This window comes from Prinia subflava, chromosome 1 (assembly GCF_021018805.1).
Source record: "Prinia subflava isolate CZ2003 ecotype Zambia chromosome 1, Cam_Psub_1.2, whole genome shotgun sequence".
NCBI classification, from domain to species: Eukaryota; Metazoa; Chordata; class Aves; order Passeriformes; family Cisticolidae; genus Prinia; species Prinia subflava.
Window position 1 is genome coordinate 74859195 of NC_086247.1, and position 25215 is coordinate 74884409.

Genomic DNA, 25215 nt, shown 5'->3' on the forward strand with positions numbered 1-25215 from the left:
TTCTAGTCTTTGTCCCCAGTACCTTCCTGTGGAGAGGGAGCATATATGTGGGCCCCATTTCTCTATTCAGTTACACTTCAGTGCAAGGGAATCATCATTTCATATGACACCTGCCTTCTAATCCCAGGTATCCATGCAATAGCATGGAATATAAGAAATCAAATAGAAAAGAGGCTCATTCTTCTTCCAGTCTGAGCATATTCTAGTTCTGTATCCTTTCCCCTTCTGAGAATTTGTCGCTGGCAAAGTGGGAAACCTGTAGGAAGTAGCTCTCCGTGTTTCTGGATGCTGTTTTACTTTCTCCTGGTATTATTTGTAATTGAGTTGTCTTTGAAAGGCACCTTTACCACTCCAGATGGAAAGGCAAGCTGTGATTCTATTACAGCATCCTCTAACAAAACCCTGTCGGCTAGAACACAATGATTCAATTCCTGTTCCTAATCTGTGTCCTGTGTCCTTTCCAATCTCCGTCTTATTTTTTCATTTCTTTCTTACCATTTATCTTCACTGGTCAGTACTCTGTAAGTCCCTGGGAAGCAAAGCCTCTAACAGCAAACAAATCCTAGCAAAATGATAGGAAAGATTTTGGAGTAGGTATGTCTGTACTTCTTAACCAGCAATGTCAGTAATCAAGAATAAATCTTAAAGGGGCAAGTTATTTCCTCTCTTTTTCTGTTACTTTGGTGTTGAAAGCACATACACAAGATAAAGAATCAGAGTTAAAAAATGCTAGAGCCTCCATTTCCAGGTTTCATCATCTACATCCCCACCTGAACTCCAGTAGGACAGCCAATACTAAATAAAAGACATGAACGTTTTCTCCTAACTGTTCTGTACATGTAAACAGGAGGAGGTAATTATTATAATAAATTTCAATAATAATCAATTTATTAAAATAGAATAAAAAATACTATATTTCAAAGGCTTCATTACAGAATCACAGAATGGTTAAGGTTGGAAGGGATCACTGTGGGATCATCTTGTTGAACCTTCCATGGCTCTTGGTAAAAGAAAAATTTAACCATTTTCATGCTTAACTTCATCATGGGACCTGCTGAGCTATCATCTTTGAGCACCTGTCGCTCAGGAGGATTTATAGCTGTGGGAATTTTTTTCTCTTGTGTTGCCTTTCTAAAATCATAATTATGTTCCCAAGTATATGTGTTTTCAGATCTGTAATTTCTGCATATGCAACTGCTTCTTTTTCTTAAAGGGGTCTTTTTAAGTTCATACATTGAAACTGCTGTGCTCCTTAAAATAATACTCCATTTCATCCTGGCATGTGTTTTTCTTGCTAATGACGTATCATTCTGTATCTTTGTTCCTCTAGGAGAGAAGGTTGCACATGTACATAGTTTACTGCCAAAACAAACCAAAGTCTGAGCACATTGTCTCAGAATACATTGATACATTTTTTGAGGTAAGTTCATGAGAGAAGATATGTGAGGTGAACGATTATCAAAACTGTTGATCAAACCAGAAAAAAAATGCAGCAGATATTGTTGTTAATGTTTTAAATTACAATGTCTTGCCATTTCTATATTGATTTTTCAAATCTGATACAGACTCATAGAGATGAAAACTAAAGATTAGGTATAATATATTAATTAATCAGTAGAATCTTATTCGAAGTAGCCTTAGCCCGGGCAGTTGCCAGTGCATTTTATATAGAGTGGCAGTTCTGGATAAGCAGAAAACATTGTTGAAAATAGTCTGTATACAACCCATGACTGAAAAATTGCATTTCACTCTGAAGCCTTGTCATGAAAAATGCTTGAAGAAGGGAATACCTTGTAGCAAGGGTGATAAGGGAAGAACTCCAGCTTTTGCTAACTGAAGATTAGATTCTTTTTTGACTTTTGCCAGTTTCTGGTGTGATAACAAATAATAGTGATATATCTTGGTTTATATATTTATATATATTTATTTCCATATGCTGATATGTATGCTTTGTTTCTAACTCAACAAAATAAAGGTCTTTCTAACTGAACAACAAAAATATTTGTTCTACAATTCTCAGGATCTAAAGCAACGCCTGGGCCACAGACTTCAGCTCACGGACTTGCTAATAAAACCTGTGCAGAGAATTATGAAATACCAGCTGTTACTAAAGGTAAAGTGATGTTGAGATCAATGACTTGTGTTAATAGATATGTTATAGATGTCTTAACAGATAGGTTTTCTTTTTTAATTTATGCTGATGTTTTTTCACCGCTTTCCCTAACAGAACCCAGATTTGTAAGCAATGCCATATGATTAATTTCTGAACACATTCAGATAGTTATAAAAATTACAGTAGATATCTTGGGCAGAAATTTATTTTTTCTTTTACCAGTTAAAGACCAAATGTTTAGGCCATGGAAATGTTTAAAATTTGGACCTGTGTCATAGGAATGGGAGGAGGAATTCCAACTGTTTTCAGATATTAACATGATGCAAGTTGTTGGGACTCATCACAGCTTCTCCAGCTACACCTGCAATCATATTAATATCACCTAAGTGTTTATTGAAGAGCAACCCTGTGTAGCACAGAGGTCATTGCCTTAGCATATGTTTCTGTATGAGCTAAATCCAAATGGTTATCTTCTGCAGTCTATCATATTCTGATAGAGGATATCAAATTCTCATTTTCTAAGATTTCTTGTTGATGATTAATGAAAAAAGAAATATTACTTGATTTTTTTTTTCTTTTTCAGGACTTCCTCAAGTATTCTAAAAAAGCTAATCTTGACACAACAGAGCTAGAGGTACTTGAGACATTTTCTCTTAGTGATATGAATTCTTTTAACTCTGAACTTCTCTCGTTTTGGCAGAGTCACTTTCCTTTTCTGATCTTTCTGAGAAAATGATTATAAGTGTTTACATCTTGCATTTCTGTTCTAAAGCAACTGTATCAAATGAAACAAAACTTTATGCTGCTAACTCATTTGGAAAATAAAGCTTTGACTTTTTATTTGTCTTGAACAGAAAGCTGTAGAGGTCATGTGTATAGTACCAAAACGGTGTAATGACATGATGAATGTTGGCCGCCTGCAAGGATTTGATGTAAGTTGGCTGGAGTTTTGCTTAGAGATCTTGTCAGGTCCTCCAGAAATTAACCATTAATATTGTGGGGAGAAATGTGTTCAGTGCTTCCTGGTTAGCGGGGCAAAAAGCAGTAAATGCAAAATCAAGTCTTAGCCCTGCCAAGGACTTTCCCCTGGGAAACACTACCTGCTGTGTCAGTCACACTAGGTAAGCCCTTATGCAAAATCAAAAAAGGGCCAGTCTTACTGAGGTCCCCTCGTTGGCTAAAGGCTTGCAAAATAGTGAAATAATCAGTTATCAGCAGGTGAGCAGACCTGATGTCAGTAGTGTAGACAGAGGAGTCATCACTAAAGTCAATCATGTACTTGAGGCAACTGTAGCCTCCTTGTTTCGCTAAGTCTAGAAGAGATGGAAATTGGCTACTGAAGCAGGATGCATCAGCCAGGGCAGTCATGTGTTCTACTTGCAAAGCTCTTTATATTCTGTGATGAAGAAATGAACTTGAATTCTGCCCCTACTCAGCACCCTGGAAGCATACATGAGTAACTGTTGGAGTTACTCAGAATAGAGAAGTGAAAGCCTTAGTGTTCCAAGCCTCAAAGTGCAGTATGAAGTGAAAGGCTGGAGTGGATTTTTGGATTTGGTCTGGTTTTTTGGTGGTTTTTTTTGTTGTTATTTGTTTGTTTGTGTTTGTTTTGGTTTTCTGGTTTTTATGTTTGTTTGTTTGTTTGTTTGTTTGTTTAAAAAGAGCACAAGAATATCTTGTGTATAGGAGGATATATAATGGTCCATGACAGTTGGAAGGTGGGAAATACACAGAGTTATTTGTCATGACCATGTAGTCAAAAAGGTTGATTGGGGAAAGAAAGAAAAAACTTCACTAAATGTGTTTCTTCTTGCCTCTGTGTTTAGGGTAAAATAGTAGCCCAGGGTAAGCTCCTGCTCCAGGACACATTCTTGGTTACAGACCAGGATGCGGGACTTCTGCCACGCTGCAAGGAGAGACGGGTCTTCCTGTTTGAGCAGATTGTCATTTTCAGTGAGCTGCTAGATAAAAAGAAAGGTTTCTCCATGCCCGGATTCTTGTTTAAAAACAGTATCAAGGTAACTGTTGTGTGTGAGTCTTTTGTGTCTCCTGCTCTGCTAAGGTAACAGTTTCTCATTCTGTGGGCAGTCACTAGTGACATCTAGATGTGCAATCATAGAGCACAATGAGGTGTCAGTCATTTCCTGAAATTACTTCCTACCAAAATTGTGGTCACTCCGATGTTAACTGGAGATCTTTGGATCCACACACCATCCATACACCACATTGCATTCAAGTCATTCCAAGTAGAGATAATAACTCTTTTTGTATCCTTTTTGATACCCAAATATGTAGATATCATTTGTAAGTAGTGTGACCTTCTTATATATGTTGGCTCTTACTCAAATACAAAAAGTGTTTCCCCACTTAAAGGTTTTCCTGAAAAAAACTGATATCTTAGGGCTCAGCAGCCCTCATGAATGTTTTGGGTGGACCCTGCTTCCCCTAATTCACCTTGGTGCTCTGCCTGCCACATGAAGCTGCTGTTTATAGCTCTGGCTGAACAGCCAGGTCCAGGGCATTGCTGTATCTGCAGCTGAAGCCTTTGGTAGAGAGCCTTTGGCCAGTGGTAGAGAGAGCTCCATAGCAGGCTCAGCATTTTAACTGATCTGAAAGGAAAGTGAGGGATGGAGAACACTGGGCCACGCTGACCTGCTGGAGGTTGTTCAGGAACAGTGTGTCAGTAAGCTGTACACTAACTCTTAGTTTACTGGAATTAAGTAACTTCATTTGATGGTATTATTTTACTAAAGGAACGAGTGGTTATAATTTGAAGATCTGACTCTAAACTCCTAAGAAGGAGATTTTAAATGTTTCCCATAAAATACATGTTATTATTTTTTCATGAAGGTGAGTTGCCTTTCCCTGGAGGAAAATGTGGACAGCGATCCGTGTAAATTTGCACTAACATCAAGAACGGGCGATGTCACGGAGACCTTCATTTTGCATTCTGCCAGTCCGGGAGTCCGCCAGTTGTGGATCCATGAAATTAACCAAATTTTGGAAAACCAGCGCAACTTCTTAAATGGTAAATTACTTTCTTTTACTGAAAGTTCATAATTGGATGACTTTTCTCTCATCTCTTTTTTCTTGGCTTTGAAATGTTTTGTACGTTGCCTTTCCCTGAGCTAGTACAGAACAGTTGGGGGATGTGTGCCGCATTTCTGCTTCAGAACAGATGCTTGCATTTATTATAAGAGTGGTAGTCTGAATTTACATGGTGTTCTCTTGGTGAAATTTTCCAAATGTTTTGTAGGAGTGAATCAAGATAGGTGCCATCCGTTGAGAGCTTGTGTACCCCTTTTAAGCAACCGCGAGCCTTTAAAGGCTAAACCCAAGTGGAATTTTAAGCATCTGTTCAATGTATGTTTTTGCATCTATTGTTTTGGTGACCATTGTTGTCGCATCTTACTGTGGCAACAACATTCAGATTCTACAGGAGAAAAGTAGAAAGTGATGTTGTCTGCTGTGACACCAGAAGGTTCTTGCTTTGTTTTTATATCTACTGGGTATTGTCCCAACCTAGATTTTTTTTAAACAGTTGTAATGAGTAACAACAAGCAGAGAACGTAGAGTCACACCTGTTTTTTCGTATCTTGACTGCTCACTGACAGTGTGATCCTAGAGGAAAACATTCTTCTTACTTTCAGATTTTTAATCTTTAATATAGGTAGATACAGCAGGTCATGAAGGTTAGATACAGAAAAGTGACTTGAAGTCTGCGGCGTCTTTCCACTGCTAAGGGAATTTATTTGAACAGCACTCCCCTTTTTGCCAGTAGACATGTCTATTCTAAACTGTTCCTGTTCCCTTTCCTGCCCCCTCTCCCCTGACCGCCTCCCCCCTCGCCCCCGCTGCAGCCTTGACGTCCCCGATCGAGTACCAGAGGAACCACAGCAGTGGTGCGGGCGGCGGCGGGAGCAGCAGCGGTAACAGCGGCGGCCCCAGCAGCTGTAGTGGCATCCCCAGCTCCAGCCGTAGCCGGCCATCCCGGATCCCCCAGCCTGTCAGACACCATTCCCCAGTCCTGGTCTCCTCTGCAGCCTCGGCCCAAGCAGAGGCAGACAAGATGTCAGGTATGTCCATTCACAATCACTCCCTGCCACACTACAACACCTCCTTAGAAACTGGCCTGAGCCAGCCAGACAGGCACCCTCCCAGTGCAGAGCCGGATGGTCCTCAGAGAGAAGCTGAACAGATTCCCAAGATGAAAGTTACTGAAAGTCCCAGGAAGACAGCAGGAAACATTTCTGGCTCAGCTGATGGAGCTCAGAAAGACTCACGTGGAATCTCAGAGGACAGTCGAACAAGAAACAGCATAGGATCACTAACGCTTGGGAAGCCAAGGCCAGGAGCCATCTCTCCAATGACTTCTCCTCTGTCCACGACTTTCCCTTCTCCTTTTGGCAAGGAAACCTTTCCACCCAGCAGCCCCCTGCAGAAGGTCTCCTTTTGGAGCTCCATCCCAGCATCCCCTGCCAGCCGCCCTGGCTCCTTCACTTTCCCTGGGGACAATGACTCCCTCCAGCGGCAGGTGCACCGCCACTCTTCACACAGCAAGGACACAGACCGCATGAGCACGTGCTCCTCGACCAGCGAGCAGTCAGTGCACTCCACCCAGAGCAACGGGGTAAGAGCGGAGCACCTCTGTCCTGCCAGCTCTTCTAAAACCTTCCATGCTCTCTTTCCGTGCCTTGCCATCATTCTCCGTACTAACTTCTGGCTCTCCGGTGCTGTTCTGCTCTGAAATAATCAACTGTTCCGGTATCTTCTGCGCATTAAACAACCAGGAGTGTCTACCTGTGTGTGTGTATACATGTGAACGTGGCTATGTATACAGACACAAAAGCAACTGCTAACATTAGATGCGATTTCTGCCTCTGCTGAAAACATAGATCACTAGGCTGATACCTACTAACTTGCTGTCCTTGCTTTTTTCGTCTCTAATTTAAAGGCACATAATTAACATGCTGAAGCGTGGCAGCCAGAGCACCTTGGGGTATGCATTGTGCCAGCACTTAAATCTGACTTCAGGATTTTGGCAGATTGCCTTGGAGCTTTTTTCCCTTTCACAAACAAATTTGCCGCCATTATCCGGTTGAGTTCTAACTTCGTGGAGACATCTACGTTCCCTGGGCTGCTTGATTTTTATTAATTTATTTTTTCCCCTTGTCCTTTAGCCTTAGTTGTTGTACATCAATCTCTTTTTAAATCCTGTGTTTGATCAAGGAAGCTTTCTGCAATCCACTCAAAACAGGCAAACAAAACCTAGCAACAATAATCCTACTTCTACTACAACCAAAGCAATTACCTGCTCCACTTGTCTGTTCACCTTTGTAAGAAGAACTGGTTTCGGGTTTCTGGAGATTCAGCCTCTTAGCGTGCACTTGGTGTGTTTGTGCAGAAATCTGGGCTATCAACAGAATCTATATTATCTCTAATAACGTCCACCAGGAAAGCAACAGCAATCACGGGGGCATGTGCAAATATAAAGCAAAAATGTTCAGGCATTTGCCATGGATGTGGTAGGCAGGTTATGGTGCCTTTCTTTTTAAACTCACATTTGATTTTTCTCTCACTAAGCATTGTGCTCATGAATGTTTGTTTTTCCACTCTCTCACAAAAGGTATGCAATACTAGTTTTGCAAATCACCTAACTTGCTGAACCTTTTTTAAATGCATGCATTTCTTTATAGAACTCTTTAACACACAAAGCTCTCTTGACTTTAGTTCTTACACTTATTTTGTAATAGCTTCAGAAGAAAATAAATTATGCTTTGCATGTTTTGTATTTTTATCCTGATCTTCCTTCAGCTTTTTATTTGTTTTAGCTCTGTCTTGTGTTTATCTTCAGTCTAGCAAAATGTGATGTGATGTAATGTAATGCAAAATCTGGGGTAATTTGAGTATTTTGCATTTGCTGCATAGTATGTGAATCAAGGTGGTGGTACTTGCATAATACTAATTCAGGTTGTTGCATTAAAAAAAGAGGAAGGGAAAGATGGGATGGCACTGAGTTTTCAAAACATTTGGATTTTGATAGTATCTCAGCAAAGACACCATTGCTTGTTTTTATCTCACTGTAAAACGTAATGTTGGAATGCATGCCTTCTGCTTCACAGCTATATGTTCACAGCTATAGAACTCTTTTATTTGGTAATTGAGATGGGCCATAAGTCCTCATTTATAACCTCATTTCTAGACCAAGCAGCAGGCTTTCACACCACACTGAACAAGTTGGAGAAAATGGGTTGTGAAGGTTTATTTTAATATAACCATTTGTCTATGTATATTCACATGCACATATGGCTATGGTCAATTACTTAAGGAAAAATTATGTCTTAGAAGAAAAAGGAATAAGTTTTGATAGTTGAGGAATATGGGAGGAATTTTTTATATTTTGTTTGTAGATCCTCCTCTAATCCCATAGTTGAGGTCAGTGACGACCAGAAGTACTTTCAGCAAGAAAACATCACTGTTCAAGAATAATTACTTCCTTGGAAGGCAAAAGGAAAGGCTATCTTTCGGTGGTGAGAATGAATTCTGGTATAAACACATTCTCAAAAACATTTGTCACTTAGTAGTTACCAGACAATTGTTTATTTAACAGACTTAACTGTCCCTGTTGAACCTAGAAATAGTCAGAGTTTATTATGATCCTTCAAGACTTACATGTCAGAAAGAAATGTTATGTTACAGAAAGGTCAGTCTTGCAGTTATACAAATTCTGCTATATGCTAAGAAACAGTAGATTCAGGAATAGTGTGTGAGGCAATGTTTGAGACTTAGGTTGATATTGCAACTTCCTTTCATCTTCCCTTATAAGTCTTAAAAGGAGGAGTCAACAAAAGCTGCTTTTTCTGAATAGAGTTGTTTTTCATCTAGGTAAAAGAATGTAGCAAGTTGTCATCCTAATTTAAATAATGACAGAAAATGGGACTTAATTTCTTTTGTTCAGCTGTTCCCAGTTTGTCTGAATCACAGAGTGATTAGGACTAACTAATACAAAAGGCCATGCAGGCCATTCTCTAAACTAGAAGAAAGGAGTTCTCCCACTGGAAATACAGCATCTGAAATAAATTTAAATATCCTTTAGTAGAGTAACAATCCACAGTGAGATCTTTCTTACTGAGGTAGCATATGCTTCATCATTTTAATATGGCAAAAAGAAGATTTGACTCACTCAGTTGAATGTAACAGTCCAGCTAGAATAAAATGTACAGAGTCACTGGCAATCCAAGCATCAGGATGTTAAACATGCTATGAATTAGTAATCTGAGACTGTTCCTTTCCAAATGTCTTGGTTTCTCAGCCAGAGTCCTCAGGGAAGCACAGGCACAGAGGGATGGAATGACTTGTTTAAGGCCTTTAGCAGATTGCAAGAGAACACAGTGTTCAGGGCTCCCAGTGCACCATGTTGTCAACTGACCCCTGCTGTATCTCCTTAATATTTGAGAAATATTTGACAGTTTTGAGAAAAAAAAAAGATGCTATTTGTTGGCGTCCAAAAACATCCACAATCCTGTGTGCCAAGCTTTCCACTGGCTGCTAGCACATGAGTGGTATTAATGTGGTTCTGCTCTATAAGCAATAGGGAGTACCCAGGACATGGGTACTCATTTCCTTCTTCAGCTCAGCTTCTACTGAGCCGTAGTGAGCCCTCACTGGCACTGAGTGACCTGAAGCAGTTTGAAGTAAGAACAGAGACAAAAGATAGGCACACACACACACTCTTCATACCACATCATTCATAGACCATTCACCTTGGTTTTAACTTGTTTCAAGAAAGAAATAATTACTGAGGGAATTGGTTGTGTAATCTGATAATAGTTTTCACACTTCCATTTATTAAAGCTTGTATAAGGAATAGATGCAAATGGACAAAGTCTTAGTTTTAAAAATTAATATTTTCCAGTAGGTTCGTGGTCAAGAGAAGGCTTTCTGTTGTGAAAGTAATATGATTTTGAATGTACACCTTCTCAGCCATAATTAGTTTTCCACAAATGGTTGCTGGGGAAATGAACAAAATCATGAACAGTAGTTGAGAGCATTATATAAACAAGTAACAACACTCAACTATCTTAGTCACTAATCAATTAGAAGGAATTCTTGCAGTTTAGTGGTCGATTTTGATTGTCAAATTAAAAAATTCTCATTTCAGTAATTTACTTCATCCTCTGAATTTGAAGGAATAAACCTGATCATACAAATGGAGCCAGAGATAAGTCTTGTGTTTTTGAGAGATGCTGTCAAAACCCTGTTTTGCTCTTTTGTAGCTTGTCATGTTTTGTGTGCAGAAGGCCGGTGTCTGAGATCTCACAAATAGTGCTAGGAAAGGCTACATGTATTTTTCATTGTTGGAGTTTCCAGTGATTATGAGCTAATGACTATGATTTTGAAACTGAACTTACAAGATCGTGAAAAACTGTCTTGCATGCTTGTACTGTAGTTTTGATGCCTGATGAAAGGTTCAGTGTCAGAGTGTGAAAGGAAGACTAGTTGAGATTTATGAATAAACTTACTCCTAGTTAAAGGAAATTATAGTGAGTAACTGTATTGGGAATAAATTTATGCAGCAGCAGTACATGAGGATGTTCAAATATCAGACTAATGCACAAGATTAACAGACATAGGCGGCTTCAAAAGAGAAAACATTGCTCTTTTCTTAGACTACAGTTTAAACCAAGTGGATTAGGTAGGTAATGTGGCAGGCCAAGAACAGCCTGTCTTCTTCATGAGTTTTAAACTTGATTCTCTTTTTTCCCCACTCTCTCTGCTTCTGACCGACGCTTGCAGAGTGAAAGTAGCAGCAGTAGCAATATCTCCACCATGCTGGTGACACACGATTACACGGCAGTGAAGGAGGATGAGATAAATGTCTACCAAGGAGAGGTCGTGCAGATTCTAGCCAGCAACCAACAGAACATGTTTTTGGTGTTCAGAGCCGCCACCGATCAGTGCCCCGCAGCCGAGGGCTGGATTCCCGGCTTTGTCTTGGGGCATACCAGTGCAATCATCATGGACAACCCTGATGGAACCATCAAGTGAGTGCCTGGGTCTGCATGGAAGGGGAGGACGGAAGAAAACTTCCAATTTAGAGAACGCTTTGAACCTTTAAGGCCAAAAGTTGATGTGATCATGGAGAAATAAATGAACAAGTAGAATGAGTATTGGAGAGGCCCCTTAGCAAACATCAAATACAAGCTAGTAAGAAAGATCCCAGAAGCACATATTCTTTATTAAAATGCTGCAATAGCCTAATCTTCTGGGAAAAGAATCCTATCTCAGAGCACAAATAATTTGTTTTAACTGGCTTATTTAATAGAGTGATTTACCAGTCTAGACACCTTTGTCTAGGAAAACAGGGAATGTTAGTTCAAATCAAACAAAATTTCAGAGTTTCTAGATACCTTCTTTAAGCCACAAACCTATTGAAAATGACTGTGCTAGGAACAACTCTCATATCTGCAATGGAAGAAATTGTATCAAAGTTTGAATTTTGTGTAAAGCTTTTGTAAGGCTGCACTTGGTATGGGTTTCATGCTGGTTGTTGCTCAGTTTGATTGACAGTTTGCATTTTCATATAGAAAGTTTACCATTCGTGCAATGATTTCAAGTAATACTGAACTTCAGACTACATTACTAGCTTGTTCACAGTTTTAGCCAAGGGTGGCATACCTTATGGAATACTTAATGTATTTCATTTTACTATACTGTAATACATAGAAATAACATTTTGACATACTTTTCCATTGCCACATACATAGTATAAGACATAACAGGGAGTTGAAAAGAATTGATCAGAGTTCCATGTTCTGTGTTCAGGAAGTCAACGTCTTGGCACACAGCACTCCGATTAAGGAAGAAATCTGAGAAAAAAGATAAAGACGGCAAAAGGGAAGGCAAGCTAGAAAATGGTTATCGCAAATCCCGAGAAGGACTTGCCAACAAGGTTTCTGTAAAAGTAAGTGTTCAAAGATGTAGTTTCCAAAAGAAGCTGGGTTGGGATTTCTTTAAAAGTAGCTTCTCTCAGACCTTCACAGGAAGGAATCAAAGGCAGCAGTGACTTTAGTGGACAGGTTCATACAAAACAAAAAGACACTGCAAAAAGAATAGAGTGGTGCAGAAATTATGGTATTCAGGTGTTTCTTGGGTTTTGTGGGTACCAGCTAACTTTGATCCATCTCTGTGCTTGGTTTTCTACCATTCTTTAAGTTATTATAAGATTATCAGGACATTAATTCTTTATTTCTTCTTTCCAGCTTCTCAACCCAAATTACATTTATGATGGTAAGTTGTCTTAATTTTTAAATTTTTCAGTCAGTAAATTTTATTAAAACATTTGCTTGATATGAATTATGTCAGGAACTGACATATTTCTACAAATATATATATAGGCTCTTTTTAGATAAGGTAGAATGAAATATGGTATATTTCTTTTTTAAGACGCAAGAAACACTTTTTTGTTCACAAGTCCAAAACAACATAAAACACAAGGACCATATGATATGTTCTGTATGGAATTGGGCCTTGCTAATTTGCAAAGTAACAAGGCCAGGAGTTGGAGCTGCTTTATTTTCAGTCTTGCACCCAAGGGAGCATTTGGGATCTCTCCAGTGCAGGGGCAGATCAAGACAAAGATATTGGCCCATTGGGGTCAGAGACAAACTGGGGTTTTAGCTTAATAGACAGAAACGAACTTTCTGAGTTTCATGTGTGGGAAAGGGAAAGCGCTGTGGTGCTTCAATGGGTGACATGTTCTGTGTTCTCTTTTGCAAACTTGGCTGGATATAGAGATAGCCTGGATGAGCATATCCTTAAATATTTTTTCAGTGTAGACTGTCCTCACTTACCATAAACGGAATGTTTGGTTCACCATGGTAGGCTTCAGGGTTATCTGTGGCACAGCAGCAGTATTGTATCCAAGTTCATGCAAAGGAAAATTCACTAACTCTGTAGAGCCCCAGCAAGGGGCCTAATGGTGGATGTGCTCCAAGGGCAGGGGATATATACACCTTGGGAATCTAAAGTACTACTTGATCCAACAGAAAACAGTGCAAGGAATAGAAATTAAATGTATTTGCTTCAGTTTACCTAATGCCATTAATTCTCTTTTTCCAGTTCCCCCAGAGTTTATAATTCCATTGGGTGAGGTAACTTGTGAGACAGGAGAGACCATCGTGCTTAGGTGTAAAGTCTGTGGTCGCCCCAAGGCTTCAGTTACTTGGAAAGGTCCTGACCATAATACCCTGAGCAATGACGGTCATCACAGCATTTCTTACAGGTAATTTATGTCATGTTCAACAGCAACTGCTGAAACTGTTACGGTTTTAATTTGCACCCCAGTGCAGGACAGCCTTTGGCTCTGAGGCATGAGGGTTGCTCTCAGACAGGAATATGTCACCACTGAGATTTTCCAGAAATGTGTAAATTCTGTGTATGGCTAGGGTAACAAAATGTTAGAATCATTTGATTTTTAAATGCAAAATAGAATTAATCTGCTCTTTCTGATTAGCTATTGCAGAAGCCATTGTGATTCTGTCACACTGACCTGGTCCTAGAAACAGACCAGTGTGTTGTGACACATGTACGCCAGTCCTGTGACAGATCCTGCCAGTCTCTTATTTCCATCAGCAGCTTTCAGATCACACTACAGTGTTTTGCAAAGAAGCCTCTGCTTCCTAATGCTGTGACAACATTACTCTTCATTGTTGAAGTGTGGATATTAATACGTTTGTCTGCTTTTAGCTTTGCTATGCTAAAACATAACAGAATAACTGGTAACTCAAACAATACGAGAAAATTTTCAGGAGAAATCATTATTTTGGAATGGGAAGCTGAAGGTTAAAAAAGAATTTTTTTCTGAAAACGCATTTTTGTATACAGAAAATATAGTTTCATGAGTAACTTCAGTCTGAAGAAAATTCTTATTTATGAATTATACTCTTAATTCAGAATAAAGCGTTCTTTTGTGAAAACTTGATGGCAAGTTTTCTGCTGCTCCTGCTTTTCCTTTTCATTGTTTTGTTTGTTTTTAATGGGAAGACAAAGGCAGTGTGGCAGCTTTACTACTGCATCCAGGGCTGTTGTGAAATGTGTTGTAGTTAAATTTTCAAGGTTTAATTTTAAGACAGTAAATCATGTTGGCTGTGGCTGACAGATTTTTAGAAATAATCCTGAAATGTTCTTAGAGCTGAGGAAGGGTATCTTCTTATGTTCCTAAAATTTACCTTCTTTTTTTGGCCCTGAAATTCTGTGCAAATAGGTTTTGGGTCAGTCAGTAAAATGACTTGCAGCAGCTGAGATGAATCCAAAGGAAAGCAATAAGTATGACAGAAGATCTTGAAAATGTGCATTATTGTGAAAAAACAAGACGATGTTAGGATTGGTTTGAGCCTAGAGGTGGAAAGACTTGCCAAGTATTCACATTTGTAAGAGACTTGCAAATTAAATTTTCTGTTGTTTATGGCCATGGCAGATAGTCAGAAGATAACTAGAAATTTCTTGCACAGAGGAAAATTTAAGCAGACATTTTAAAGACAAACCATCAGACAAAAAGGGTGGTTGAACAGTGAGAAAGATTAAGGAAGAGCCTGTAGAGTCTTTCTGCTCTGGTATTACCCATCTTAATGCTGTCACTGCCCTGGAGCAGAGAGTAAACTTAAGTCCTTTCTAGTTCCCTTTCATCCTCCTTCTCCCAGATTCTGAGTCTCCAGAGTTATGGTGAAGTGTGCCTTTTGTGTTGAAGAGCAAGCCCTCTCTTACAAGGGGTGAATGCTCTGAAAGCACAAATGATTGATCAGCTACACTTCCTGGGAGTCCAGATGGAAATGAACCTTTCAGAAAGAACAAAGATGGATATTTCTCTCTATACGCCTTCTGAAAACTTGAAGTAGGTAAAGGAGGCAGGAAGAAAGAGGGGAAGCATTTGATTTTTCCAACAGTAGAGCCTGAGACATGGTGAGACAGAATGTCAGTCAGGATGTTTTTCTAGTAATCTGTAGGACTTTCCAAGATACTGGATGAACACAAAGTGCTCAGGTTCTGGTATACGCTTTTGATATGGCAGGGCAGGGTTGGTAATGTTCGTCCAGAGAGAGATCAGGGCTGGAGAACGAGAAGTATCAGCAATATCAACCTAACCCTGTCTGATTTTCATAGCTTAAGGTGTGTGAAGTTTCTGTAGAGTTAACAGCTGCCGTTGTGTTTGGCAGTGACCTGGGAGAGGCATCACTGAAAATCGTTGGCGTCACTGCGGAAGACGATGGTATCTACACGTGCATAGCTGCAAACGACATGGGTTCGGTTTCATCCTCCGCCAGTCTACGAGTTTTAGGTAGGCCTGTCTCTGCCGCCTTCCACAGCCTGCTTACAGTCCAGGTGCCTGGTCCATACAACACTATAAAGAAAAGTTCAGCTCCTGGGCATCCCTTGTTAAAGGAGCATTGATAACGAGCCTTTTTACCTGTAATATATCACCTGTTTTAGCAAGAACAGACACTGTTTTAGGATGTAACTGATTAGAGATTCATACACACATTCCACAGTACTGTCAAGATGCATTCACTTTGCCAGTACAAGTTCAAACACACTGATAAATTATATTTTATCATCAGGATTCTTAGTTTAGTCTCAATGAATGTTACTGTGCTAACATAATTTATAAACTGTACAGATGAGAAAAGAGTAGCATTACTTTTAATATGTTTTTCTCCTTTGCTTGAATTTTAAAGCCACAATATTTAGGAGAATGTACAGCTAGTTCTTGTCTTTGTGTCATTGATCCACATTTAAACTATTTCACTACCTGAAGCAAGGCAGCCGGAATGTTTGTGAGGAATGAAAAGGAAACATGAAAAGATGAAAAAATGCCTGTGTTCTGGGGGCAGACAGCAAAAGAGAAAAAAGATTTTTACTTGATGTATTTGATGACGTAGTAATAAGTTTTGGTGTGTGTTTGTACATTCACTTATCCTTCTCCTAAGTGCTCATAATTCTTCATTTTTAGAAATAGGGAAAATATACACAGCAGGATCACAGATTTTCTTAAAAGGCCATTAATAATAATTGATACCATCTGGGTCCTTTAGTCTATTTTGAGGCCCATATATTTTTTTCATTGCTGAGAATTAATTCATAGATTTTAACACAATGGCTCTGTCTCAAATTGACTCACATAAAAACACCAAGACATGAAGTGTCTCAGCTGGTATGAGGACTTCTACAGTTGTCCCAAACCCCTTCAAAATGTAGTCTTTCTTCCCTCTTTTTCAAAGAGCTTTGCTGTTTTCCTGGAATTTTAAACCAGACTGTGAAAGATGTGTCCCTTCCAAATCTCATCTGAAATTTTTGGGTGTTTATATTCAGTGGTGCCACTTTGAGCTCCACCTGTTGGTAGCCAATAAGTGCCTTATTGACAACATATTGAGGTGGTGATTATTTCAGGCACTTTCTGCTCACTGACCCAAGACAGACGGTAGCTAAGCCCTTGGATGAGTGTGTTGCAATATATAAAAGAGGCTGGAAGGGAAAATTTGGTCTTTATACTAGCGTTCCCTGAAAAATAAGAGTTGCTCTCTAAGGTAGCTGCTGTGCTGCCTGGCCAATTTTTTTCCAGTGGCAGGTGTATTACGGATTATGAGATACTGTAAGATACCTTTTCTTTTTACTGTTTCCCTCAGCTTGTTAAGGTTACTCATTCCTGTACAGACAGTTCCCTCTGTAACCTGAATTGTTTCCACTATAGAATTAGCTCTACTACATTGGCTGGGCTGCCTTGGTGTATGTATAATCCAGTTTGTCCTGCTGCCACCCTGTGTGTCATATGGGGATTAATAAGATGGGGTGATTCCCCTCATAGCCAAGGGATCTGAATATATTAAATCTTGGACATACTGTCCTTATCTTTTTTGTTTGTTTGTTTAGGTCCTGGAAGTGATGGGATCATGGTAATCTGGAAAGACAACTTTGATTCCCACTATAATGAAGTGGCTGAGCTTGGCAGGTGCGTTCTGTATGCTGATCTCCAAAGCTGTCTGTGTCAAAATACTGACTTCTTTTTCAAAAATTAAATTCTCCTTGATAAATACTTAATGTATGAGCCTAAAACACCAGAATTTTGTTGGATTAAATAGAAGTGAGGAAGCAAAAATTTTACCAGCACTAGATGGCACTGCATAAACAGAATGCAATTAGGCTGAAGTGGTATCATAGATGAGGCAATTTATTTTTTGAAGCTTGGATTACAGTGACTGACACTGCTTCTGTAGTGAAGTTCTCCTAAACCTTCTTATTTAGGGAATGAAAACTACAGACAGAAGAAGTCTGAAAATGGGCAAAATAAGTAATGTAGAATATACAGTTGTCCAATTTAATGATGACCTTTGAAAGCTGGTTATTACTTTGACAAGTTGTCTGCAAGTGTGATATAACAGATCTTTGTCAAGTTTCTACAGATACAATTTGTAGTAGATGCATGCAGTGAAAATTCTCATGCCCAGAACCTTCTCTGTAAGGTAACTTGCTAGAGATCTACAATTAGATCTCTTGGAGTCTATCTTTCAAGTAAAAGTATGTCCTTATTGCATCTCTTGGTTAATTCTTGCCTTTCATTGTTTGTGTTCCAGAGGCAGATTTTCTGTTGTTAAGAAGTGTGACCAGAAAGGAACCAAGCGAGCAGTAGCCACTAAGTTTGTGAATAAGAAGTTGATGAAGCGAGACCAGGTTACCCATGAACTTGGAGTCATGCAGAATCTCCAGCATCCCCAGCTCATTGGCCTTCTCGATACCTTTGAGACCTCCACCAACTACATACTAGTGTTAGAAATGTGTGTAGACTCTAATTATCTGTAAAATGCATTTTTACAGCTGACTTTCTGGGGCATTTATGGTATCTTATGAAAAAGGAACTCTAAAATTTCATAGCAGTTTGAAAACACTTAAGTAAAATACTGCAGCTGTCTAATGCTGCTACTAAAATGTTGAGTTTAATACTCAGAAGGGAACAAATAGAGATATTAAATTGATGTGTGGATGATTATCTTTGTCTGAAGGTTGAACAGTATTTTTGTATCAAATGGCTGCAAAAGTGAATTAACAATATTGTGATCTGGTAGCTTGATGTGAAATCTCCTCTTCATACCCTAGTCCTTTGTCTTGTAAGCTCTGCAGGCTACAGTAACTGCTGTAGTCTGTAGCCTCTTAGGGTTTTTTTACAGTTGTGATGCATGGATTAATCCAAAATACAACCCTTGTAATTCTGACAGGGCTGACCAGGGTCGCCTTCTAGACTACGTCGTGCGATGGGGAAACCTCACGGAAGGGAAGATCAGACTCTACCTGGGAGAGATTCTGGAAGCTGTGCAGTATCTTCATAACTGCAGAATAGCACATTTGGACCTAAAGGTGAGGGGTTAGTGGCACTCTGGGCAGTGTGTGTCATTCCAGGCATAAAAATCTCCCTCTTTTAGAAAACTTGCAGCTGGAAACACAGAACTGTGAAATGCTTTGAGAGTCGTTTGGGGCTCCATCCTCAAATGCTTTAGATCACTCATAGGCAGCAAAGCAGAAACTTTCAATTCCCTATGCTTTCTCCTTACAGCTCGCTTCCCCTGTGTGGTCTTTGTGCTGGAAATAATTTCTAAGAGGAACTTCTGTTTTATTATTTATTTGTTTACTTTCTGATAAACTTGCAGCAAAAATCCATTTCTTTCTCAAGAGGCATAGAGGTTATTGTGAAAGACACTGCTTTTCTTCTTTTGCTGCAAAAATGTTTCTCATCTTTGCACTTTGAGGGCTGTGATATCTATATGAATGGTGCCTCTTTGGGCCTTTGTTCTTCCCTTTGTGTGTTACTTGAGCCACAAGGGTTTGATGCATTCTAGTAAAAAAAACTGTGTAAGAAGGTCTTAATGTAAATAGTAATTAAAAACTTATTCTTTACTTTTCTTTTTCATCTATACATGAATAATATTTCTAGCATTGACAAGTCATCTTTGTAGGCAGGATCTCTTTAGCCAAATGGGGTCATGGTGAGAAAAAACAAAACTGAGTCTCATCCCTCCATAATACTTCTGTTTTCCAAACAGAACCGTTTGAGGTCTTCATACCATTAAATTTTTTCTAGTGTTCTCTACAGAGTTCACCAGTACTTTTTCTGGTCTCACATACAGATAAATTAATTACAAACTAGTTGTAGGTACGTTGCTCTTACTTTGCACAGATTATAGCTACAGCAGCAGTAGCTTTAGAAATAAAACTGTAGACATAATTCCACTTTCAGCTCATCAATACTCCCTGCCCAGCTGGGGCAGTTCTCGTGAAGTCATGTGCATCCAACAGGATCTTCTCCTGCAATAGTCTCCTAACAGGGCTTGTCTCCCATCTGTACACCTGCATTACATGAAAGAGTTGCCAAATAAAGCTGGATTCTGTTGAAAGCGTCATGCAAATATCTACAAAGTCTTCCAGTCTTTAAATGCAAGGGTTTTGTTGTCTCTGTTGTAAAACAAATGGAGCAGTTGCTTTATTCACCCTCTATTTGTAATTGCTGTTTCTTAAACTTAAGTTCTAAAACACAGTTCCTGTGAAGCTGTGCAAAGCTGTTGTCATGAGCAACTGAAGTATTAACTGGCAGAACTATATTTCCTGCAAAAATACAGTGCCAGCAGCTAAAGCTCACTCATTGCACGTTGCAATAGGCAAGAACCCACCTGCTGGTTGGTCTGGGGAAGCCTTGTTAGACTGCCTCAGAGCTTTGCGGAGCTGGGCTGCTGCAGCGATCCTTATAGAGTGCAGCTACTTATGTTCTAGAGCTGACCACGCTGGCTGGGAAGCAGTTAAGTTGGAGCATTAAATGCGTGTTAGACTGACTTGAAAAAAGACATTTTAACTTTCTCTTTTTATGTTTTCTAGCCTGAAAATATTTTGGTGGACCAAAGTTCCACTAAGCCAACAATAAAACTGGCTGACTTCGGAGATGCAGTCCAGCTCAATACCACGTATTATATCCACCAGTTACTTGGAAACCCAGAGTTTGCAGCTCCTGAAATTATTCTTGGAAATCCTGTTTCACTTACTTCAGATGTTTGGAGCATTGGAGTGCTCACTTATGTCCTTCTTAGTGGCGTCTCTCCTTTCCTGGATGAAAGTGTAGAGGAAACTTGCCTGAATATTTGCCGCTTAGACTTTAGTTTCCCAGATGACTACTTCAAAGGAGTTAGCCAGAAGGCCAAAGATTTTGTATGCTTCCTACTTCAGGATGACCCAGCTAAGCGTCCCTCGGCTGCACTGGCCCTCCAGGAGCAATGGCTGCAGCTGGGGAATGGCAAAAGTGATGACAGCATTGATATATCCAGACTGACTTCGTTCATTGAGCGGCGAAAACACCAGAATGATGTTCGACCCATCCGTAGCATTAAAAACTTCTTACAGAGCAGGCTCTTGCCAAGAGTTTGACCTTGCTTGAAGTTCTCTCTCATTCTCTTTCACCTGCCAATCAATCAGACTGGAGATGGACTCCTCCTGCCAATCAATCAGACTGGAGATAGACTCCTTCTGCCAATCAGCTGTTGACTTGAATTTTGAGGAAAGCAAACCCCAAGCCAACCAGCTGCTAGTGAATGTTCGTGTGCAAATGCATTCCACAGGGACCCACGCAGGGCGGCGCGGGGGACTGGAGATGCAGACTTCACGGGGGTGGAGGACAATAGCACTGTACTCAGCAAAAAGCAGTCACAAGCGATACAGCAACAGTATTTTATTCAGGTTTCTGCAAAAAAAAAATAGTTTTTTTAATAAACGAGTTGAATTTTGCAAGTGAACTTAGCTACCGTTTTCAAGATTTATTCAAGGAAGAAATGCCTATGTTTAAAGCACTGGTGTTAAATAAAAATCAGATCATGCCTGGAGAAGACTCACCAAAATGGCTGCCCATTGGTACGGCCTCCATTTATAACATCTGGTTTTCACTTGGTCCTAGAGCTTTCCAGTTGCCTCGCCTGTATGTATCTCACGTAGCAGTGCACTGAGATCAGACTCTGCTTTTAAGTGCATCCAACCTCAAAAGATTTTGCATACAAATAGAATGAATTGTTTTGCTCTGATAAAATGTAGGCCTTACTTGTATATAGACTGTTACCTGCCTTTGGTCTGTAATTTTTTGCCCCCTCCTCTTACCCTTCTTCCCCCGTTCCTTCCTAAATGGTGGTATACCACTGTGCGGGTCTTCAGTTTGGGTCAGTAGTCACTGTCCCCCAAGAAAAGAACTTTGGGTTGGTGCCCAGCTTGCTGACCCAATTGTCAAGCAGTATACAGCAGGATGAAATACTGTAAATGCACTCATTTGGGATTTTGTTTTCTTTCATATCATGTGCAATGTTGTGGCTTTAACATTTTATGCAACTATTTATGAGGACCTCTGTTGTAACTGTAATAAATATATAGAAAAAGCACATACTTAGTACGGTGAGCTTTATGGTTTTGTTTGTGTGATTGGGGGTTTTGGGTGGGCATGGGCGGGTGTGTTGTATCACACTGTCGTTATTAGTTTAAGATGAGGGTTAGCATAGAATTTAATCGAGACTAGTCAGTTTTAAGGATTGTTAAAAAGAAAAGAATTGAATAGAGAGAGAGAGATTCCTATCCCAAATGTCAAGCTGGTTAAGAAGTAGAGTGACACTTTTTAAAATTTATTATTATATTTAAAATGCCAAAGTCTGACTTTCCCCAAATCAGTCTCAACACTTAACTACTTTTTAGAATTTTCAAATCTGTTTTTTTACTACTTTCTGTGAAATGAACAAATTAATCTTGTGGTCTTTGGTGAAGAATACATTCGGAAAGTAGCAGTCAGATGAGGAGATTTGGACATGTAATGTAACTGTCTTAGTAACTGTTTTTAAGGTTGAAGTAATGTTAGTGTGAGATATTTAAAAAGACAGAGATGGTTTTCTGTGCATCACTGAGTTCGTGTGGGTGTGTTGTCATCTACGTTTGCGTGAAATGCCATGTTTAAGGAAACCAAGCCGACATCCCACAGAAGTTAGATAGATGGGTGTTAAGCCATAACCTAGCTCCGGTTAGTTTTGAGCTTTGTGGCTTCCACTGTATCCTATTTATTCTTGGTTTTTTGTTTTTCTTTTTGGCTTTTTTGTGTTTTGTTTTTTTGGTTGTTTTTTTTTTTTTTTTCTTTTTTGTTTGGTTTTTGGGGTTTTTTTGTAAAGTTGTACAGAAACTTTTTAAAAGAAAACAACTGACTTCAAAACTGGATGTGTATTCATACCAACCTCATATCATTATGTTTGTGTATTATTTTCCTTTATTGTTTTAGTTAATTTTTTGCTTTATTTTGCATGTATATTTCTTTGTACAGTGATGTTACATGTTTACACAGTATGACATGATGTAAATATTTTATTTTGCCATCAGTTATTTTGAAAAAATTAAACATATTTGACATAATTGTCTGATCTCTTGCTTTAAGGAGTTTGACAGTTTAGTTTTGGCTATATTTTAATTTGGCTCTGTATTTAAAAAAAAAGTATGTTACTTTATTGCCATAAAATTCATTTTAAATTGCAATGATGTATCTTTCCTTCATGCCTTACAAAATAATATTTGCCTTTGCTCCAAATGTTGAGTGCTTTGTAGTGTCATGAATGCTTTTATATAAAACATGCGTAATTCTCTAACTGTGGAAATGTATTATGGTCTTTATTAGCTAGTAAATTTTGACCAGTAGAGGTTTCTACCAGATGTTCCCAGTTAAAGACCAAAGGATCATATTTCAGTTTAATATTAAGGCGGGGAACATATTTCCCTCAACTTTTAGGCATTCCAGATTCATTATGGAGAAAAGTTACTTTCAAGCATAAAGATTTGGGATTTGCAACTAAACTTATAAAACAGAAAAGTTTCTCATTGTGTATATTTATCTTCCTCCCTTTTCTGCTCTCAGTAACCACTTACAATTCAAAATTAAGTGAAAGGTCAGGGAACAATACAGAGTGTTTGTTTGTTGCTGCATTGTATACAGGATTGTTCTTTTCTTCCCTGCTCTTTTCCGCTATTCCCTGTCAGGTGATAAAACAGTCCCTTTATTACTTACTGGGAGAGACCACTGAGAGAGATGTTTTACATATAGAAAGACAGAGGATATTCAGGAAGGACCTGTTCACAAGGATGAGCCACTGGAAGCTTTTTCCAACAGGGAAGTAGATGGCTGCATGCTTTGTGGAATGGGTCTTGCCTGAAGATGTACAATGTTATGGATAAGTTACCCAAGTGCTTTACAGACAAGTAGTGCACTTGTAGGTGTTTCAAGTAGCAGAGATGGATTCTTTGGCTTGCATGTAAACAGGAGTGTGCTCTTTCTGGTCCTCCCCATGAGCCCCTTATGTGGGACTGCCAATATATTTCAGCAGAGTGGAGTTTTGCACTGAAACCTGCAGTTTGGTGCAAGAGTTTCCAGCTGCACAAAGCTTGAAGGATGATCTTGAGCTTCAGATTTTCTACTTGTAAACCTATCGAAATGCTTTGAAGAGATAATATAAGGCCCTTTTGTTTTGCCAGATTGCGTACTTGAGGCTGCAAATGCTGGTTGGGCTCGACTGGGTGCAGTTGTTTATTATCCTGCACACCACAAAGCAGCACCGCAGGCTAATAGGGAGTGGAGACCAAAAACACGGGTCAGAGCAGCTGGTGTGAGGCCCTGATGGGAATATTGTAGAGCATAGGGAATGGCAGTCAATGTCACAGCTGGAAGGGGGGGAAATAGCCAGGGATATTCAAGAGAAGACTCTTAAATTATTCTTCATGATAACATACCCCAATCACTTCTCACTGATAGTTTAGGAGGAGGAGAGGTTGCCAGACTTTAAAGTCTGTGCACAAGGTAGTACTTTCAAAGTTGAGTTTGGGAGCCCCATTCATTGTGTGCGTAATGAACACTGATTAACTTGAAGGTCATTGTGCAACTGCTAAGCATAAAACCTGACTAGATAACATTTCCATGGTCAGGGAAGCAACCTACATTGTCTTCCTAATGGGCAGAGGCCTAACACATACCTGCCTCTGCTCCTGTTGACTGTAAATCATTCTCAGATGGGACGATTAATCTGTTGATGAATAGAAGGAAAAAGAGATTCCTTTTTCTTACCCAGATCCAAAAGTATGGTCAGGCCAGAGCACAACAGAGATCCTTCAGAATGACACACTATATACCTTTTCCATCCATGAATAGACTCAGTGTGGAGGTGTTACTGATGTCTCTTCTATAGGCATTCAGGCACATGTGGAGGTAGGTAGAACCAAAGACCAAGTTTCTGTATTTGTTTAAACAACCTCCAGGTATTGCGCTTTTGTCGGAACCACTGCTTTATCCCTCAGGCAAACAACTCCTGAATTTCTTTCTTTCCTAAAATTAAATCTTGATGAAGGTTTTATTGGAGAGTAACAGACAGGTTTTCCATCCATAGAGTTTCTACTTCCAGTATTTGTTGCACATTCATATCACCTCATGCTGTCAGAAGACAAAGGCTCTTTCTGTGTGCATTACAATGCAGGTGCATGATGACCTCTCTGTTCTCTCTCCTTCCTGGCAAGTAGATACCCAGCACCCCTCTTCACATGCCTGGTGGTCACCTCGGCATTTCCCAGGTGACTGCACTCCGTGGTCCTCAGTGCCACGCCGTAACACGGAGCATCAGCACAGGAATGGCATCTCCATTTCATTGAGCTGCCACAGGGACCAGGAGCCTGACATGCAGGAGCAGGAGAATATACTTCTCTCGCTATGTTGTCCTTAAAACAGGAACGCTTCTCATCTCCTCTAAGTCACTGCCCTTAGCCCTATCCAGAAGTCTTTGGGGGAATGGGGCTGAAGGGGCAGCTGGGGATACTGAGTAGAGCAGTCTGCTCTCCCCCTAGGTAATGTCAGGAGAGACAGCACCAGGCCTGCTAATCATAAACTCCCACCAGCCAGTCTGTGCCTTCCAATAAATTAAGAAGCCATTATCAACCAACCCTAGCATGAGAGGAGGGCACAAACTTCAGTTTTCTTCACTGGTTGTAGATTAAAATGATGAAACAGGCTAGAGATACAT

General features: G+C 39.6%; 1 protein-coding gene across 2 annotated transcripts in view; it reads left to right on the top strand.

The window, feature by feature from the left end:
• Positions 1-22573, top strand: part of TRIO (trio Rho guanine nucleotide exchange factor) — a 244668-nt gene extending 222095 nt beyond the window's left edge. The window contains exons 42-57 of one of the 2 annotated variants that reach the window (XM_063400159.1): positions 1331-1420; positions 2021-2113; positions 2697-2747; positions 2968-3045; positions 3940-4131; positions 4964-5141; positions 5974-6743; positions 10910-11157; positions 11939-12077; positions 12376-12403; positions 13235-13397; positions 15328-15449; positions 17039-17117; positions 17740-17940; positions 18379-18517; positions 20027-22573. In XM_063400159.1, coding sequence (XP_063256229.1) covers positions 1331-1420; positions 2021-2113; positions 2697-2747; positions 2968-3045; positions 3940-4131; positions 4964-5141; positions 5974-6743; positions 10910-11157; positions 11939-12077; positions 12376-12403; positions 13235-13397; positions 15328-15449; positions 17039-17117; positions 17740-17940; positions 18379-18517; positions 20027-20569 — 3114 coding nt within the window. In that variant the 3' untranslated portion in view covers positions 20570-22573. Of the gene's footprint in view, positions 1-1330; positions 1421-2020; positions 2114-2696; positions 2748-2967; positions 3046-3939; positions 4132-4963; positions 5142-5973; positions 6744-10909; positions 11158-11938; positions 12078-12375; positions 12404-13234; positions 13398-15327; positions 15450-17038; positions 17118-17739; positions 17941-18378; positions 18518-20026 lie in introns of those variants that run through there. The other variant, XM_063400170.1, reaches the window with a different exon arrangement.
• Positions 22574-25215: the final 2642 nt, after the last annotated feature.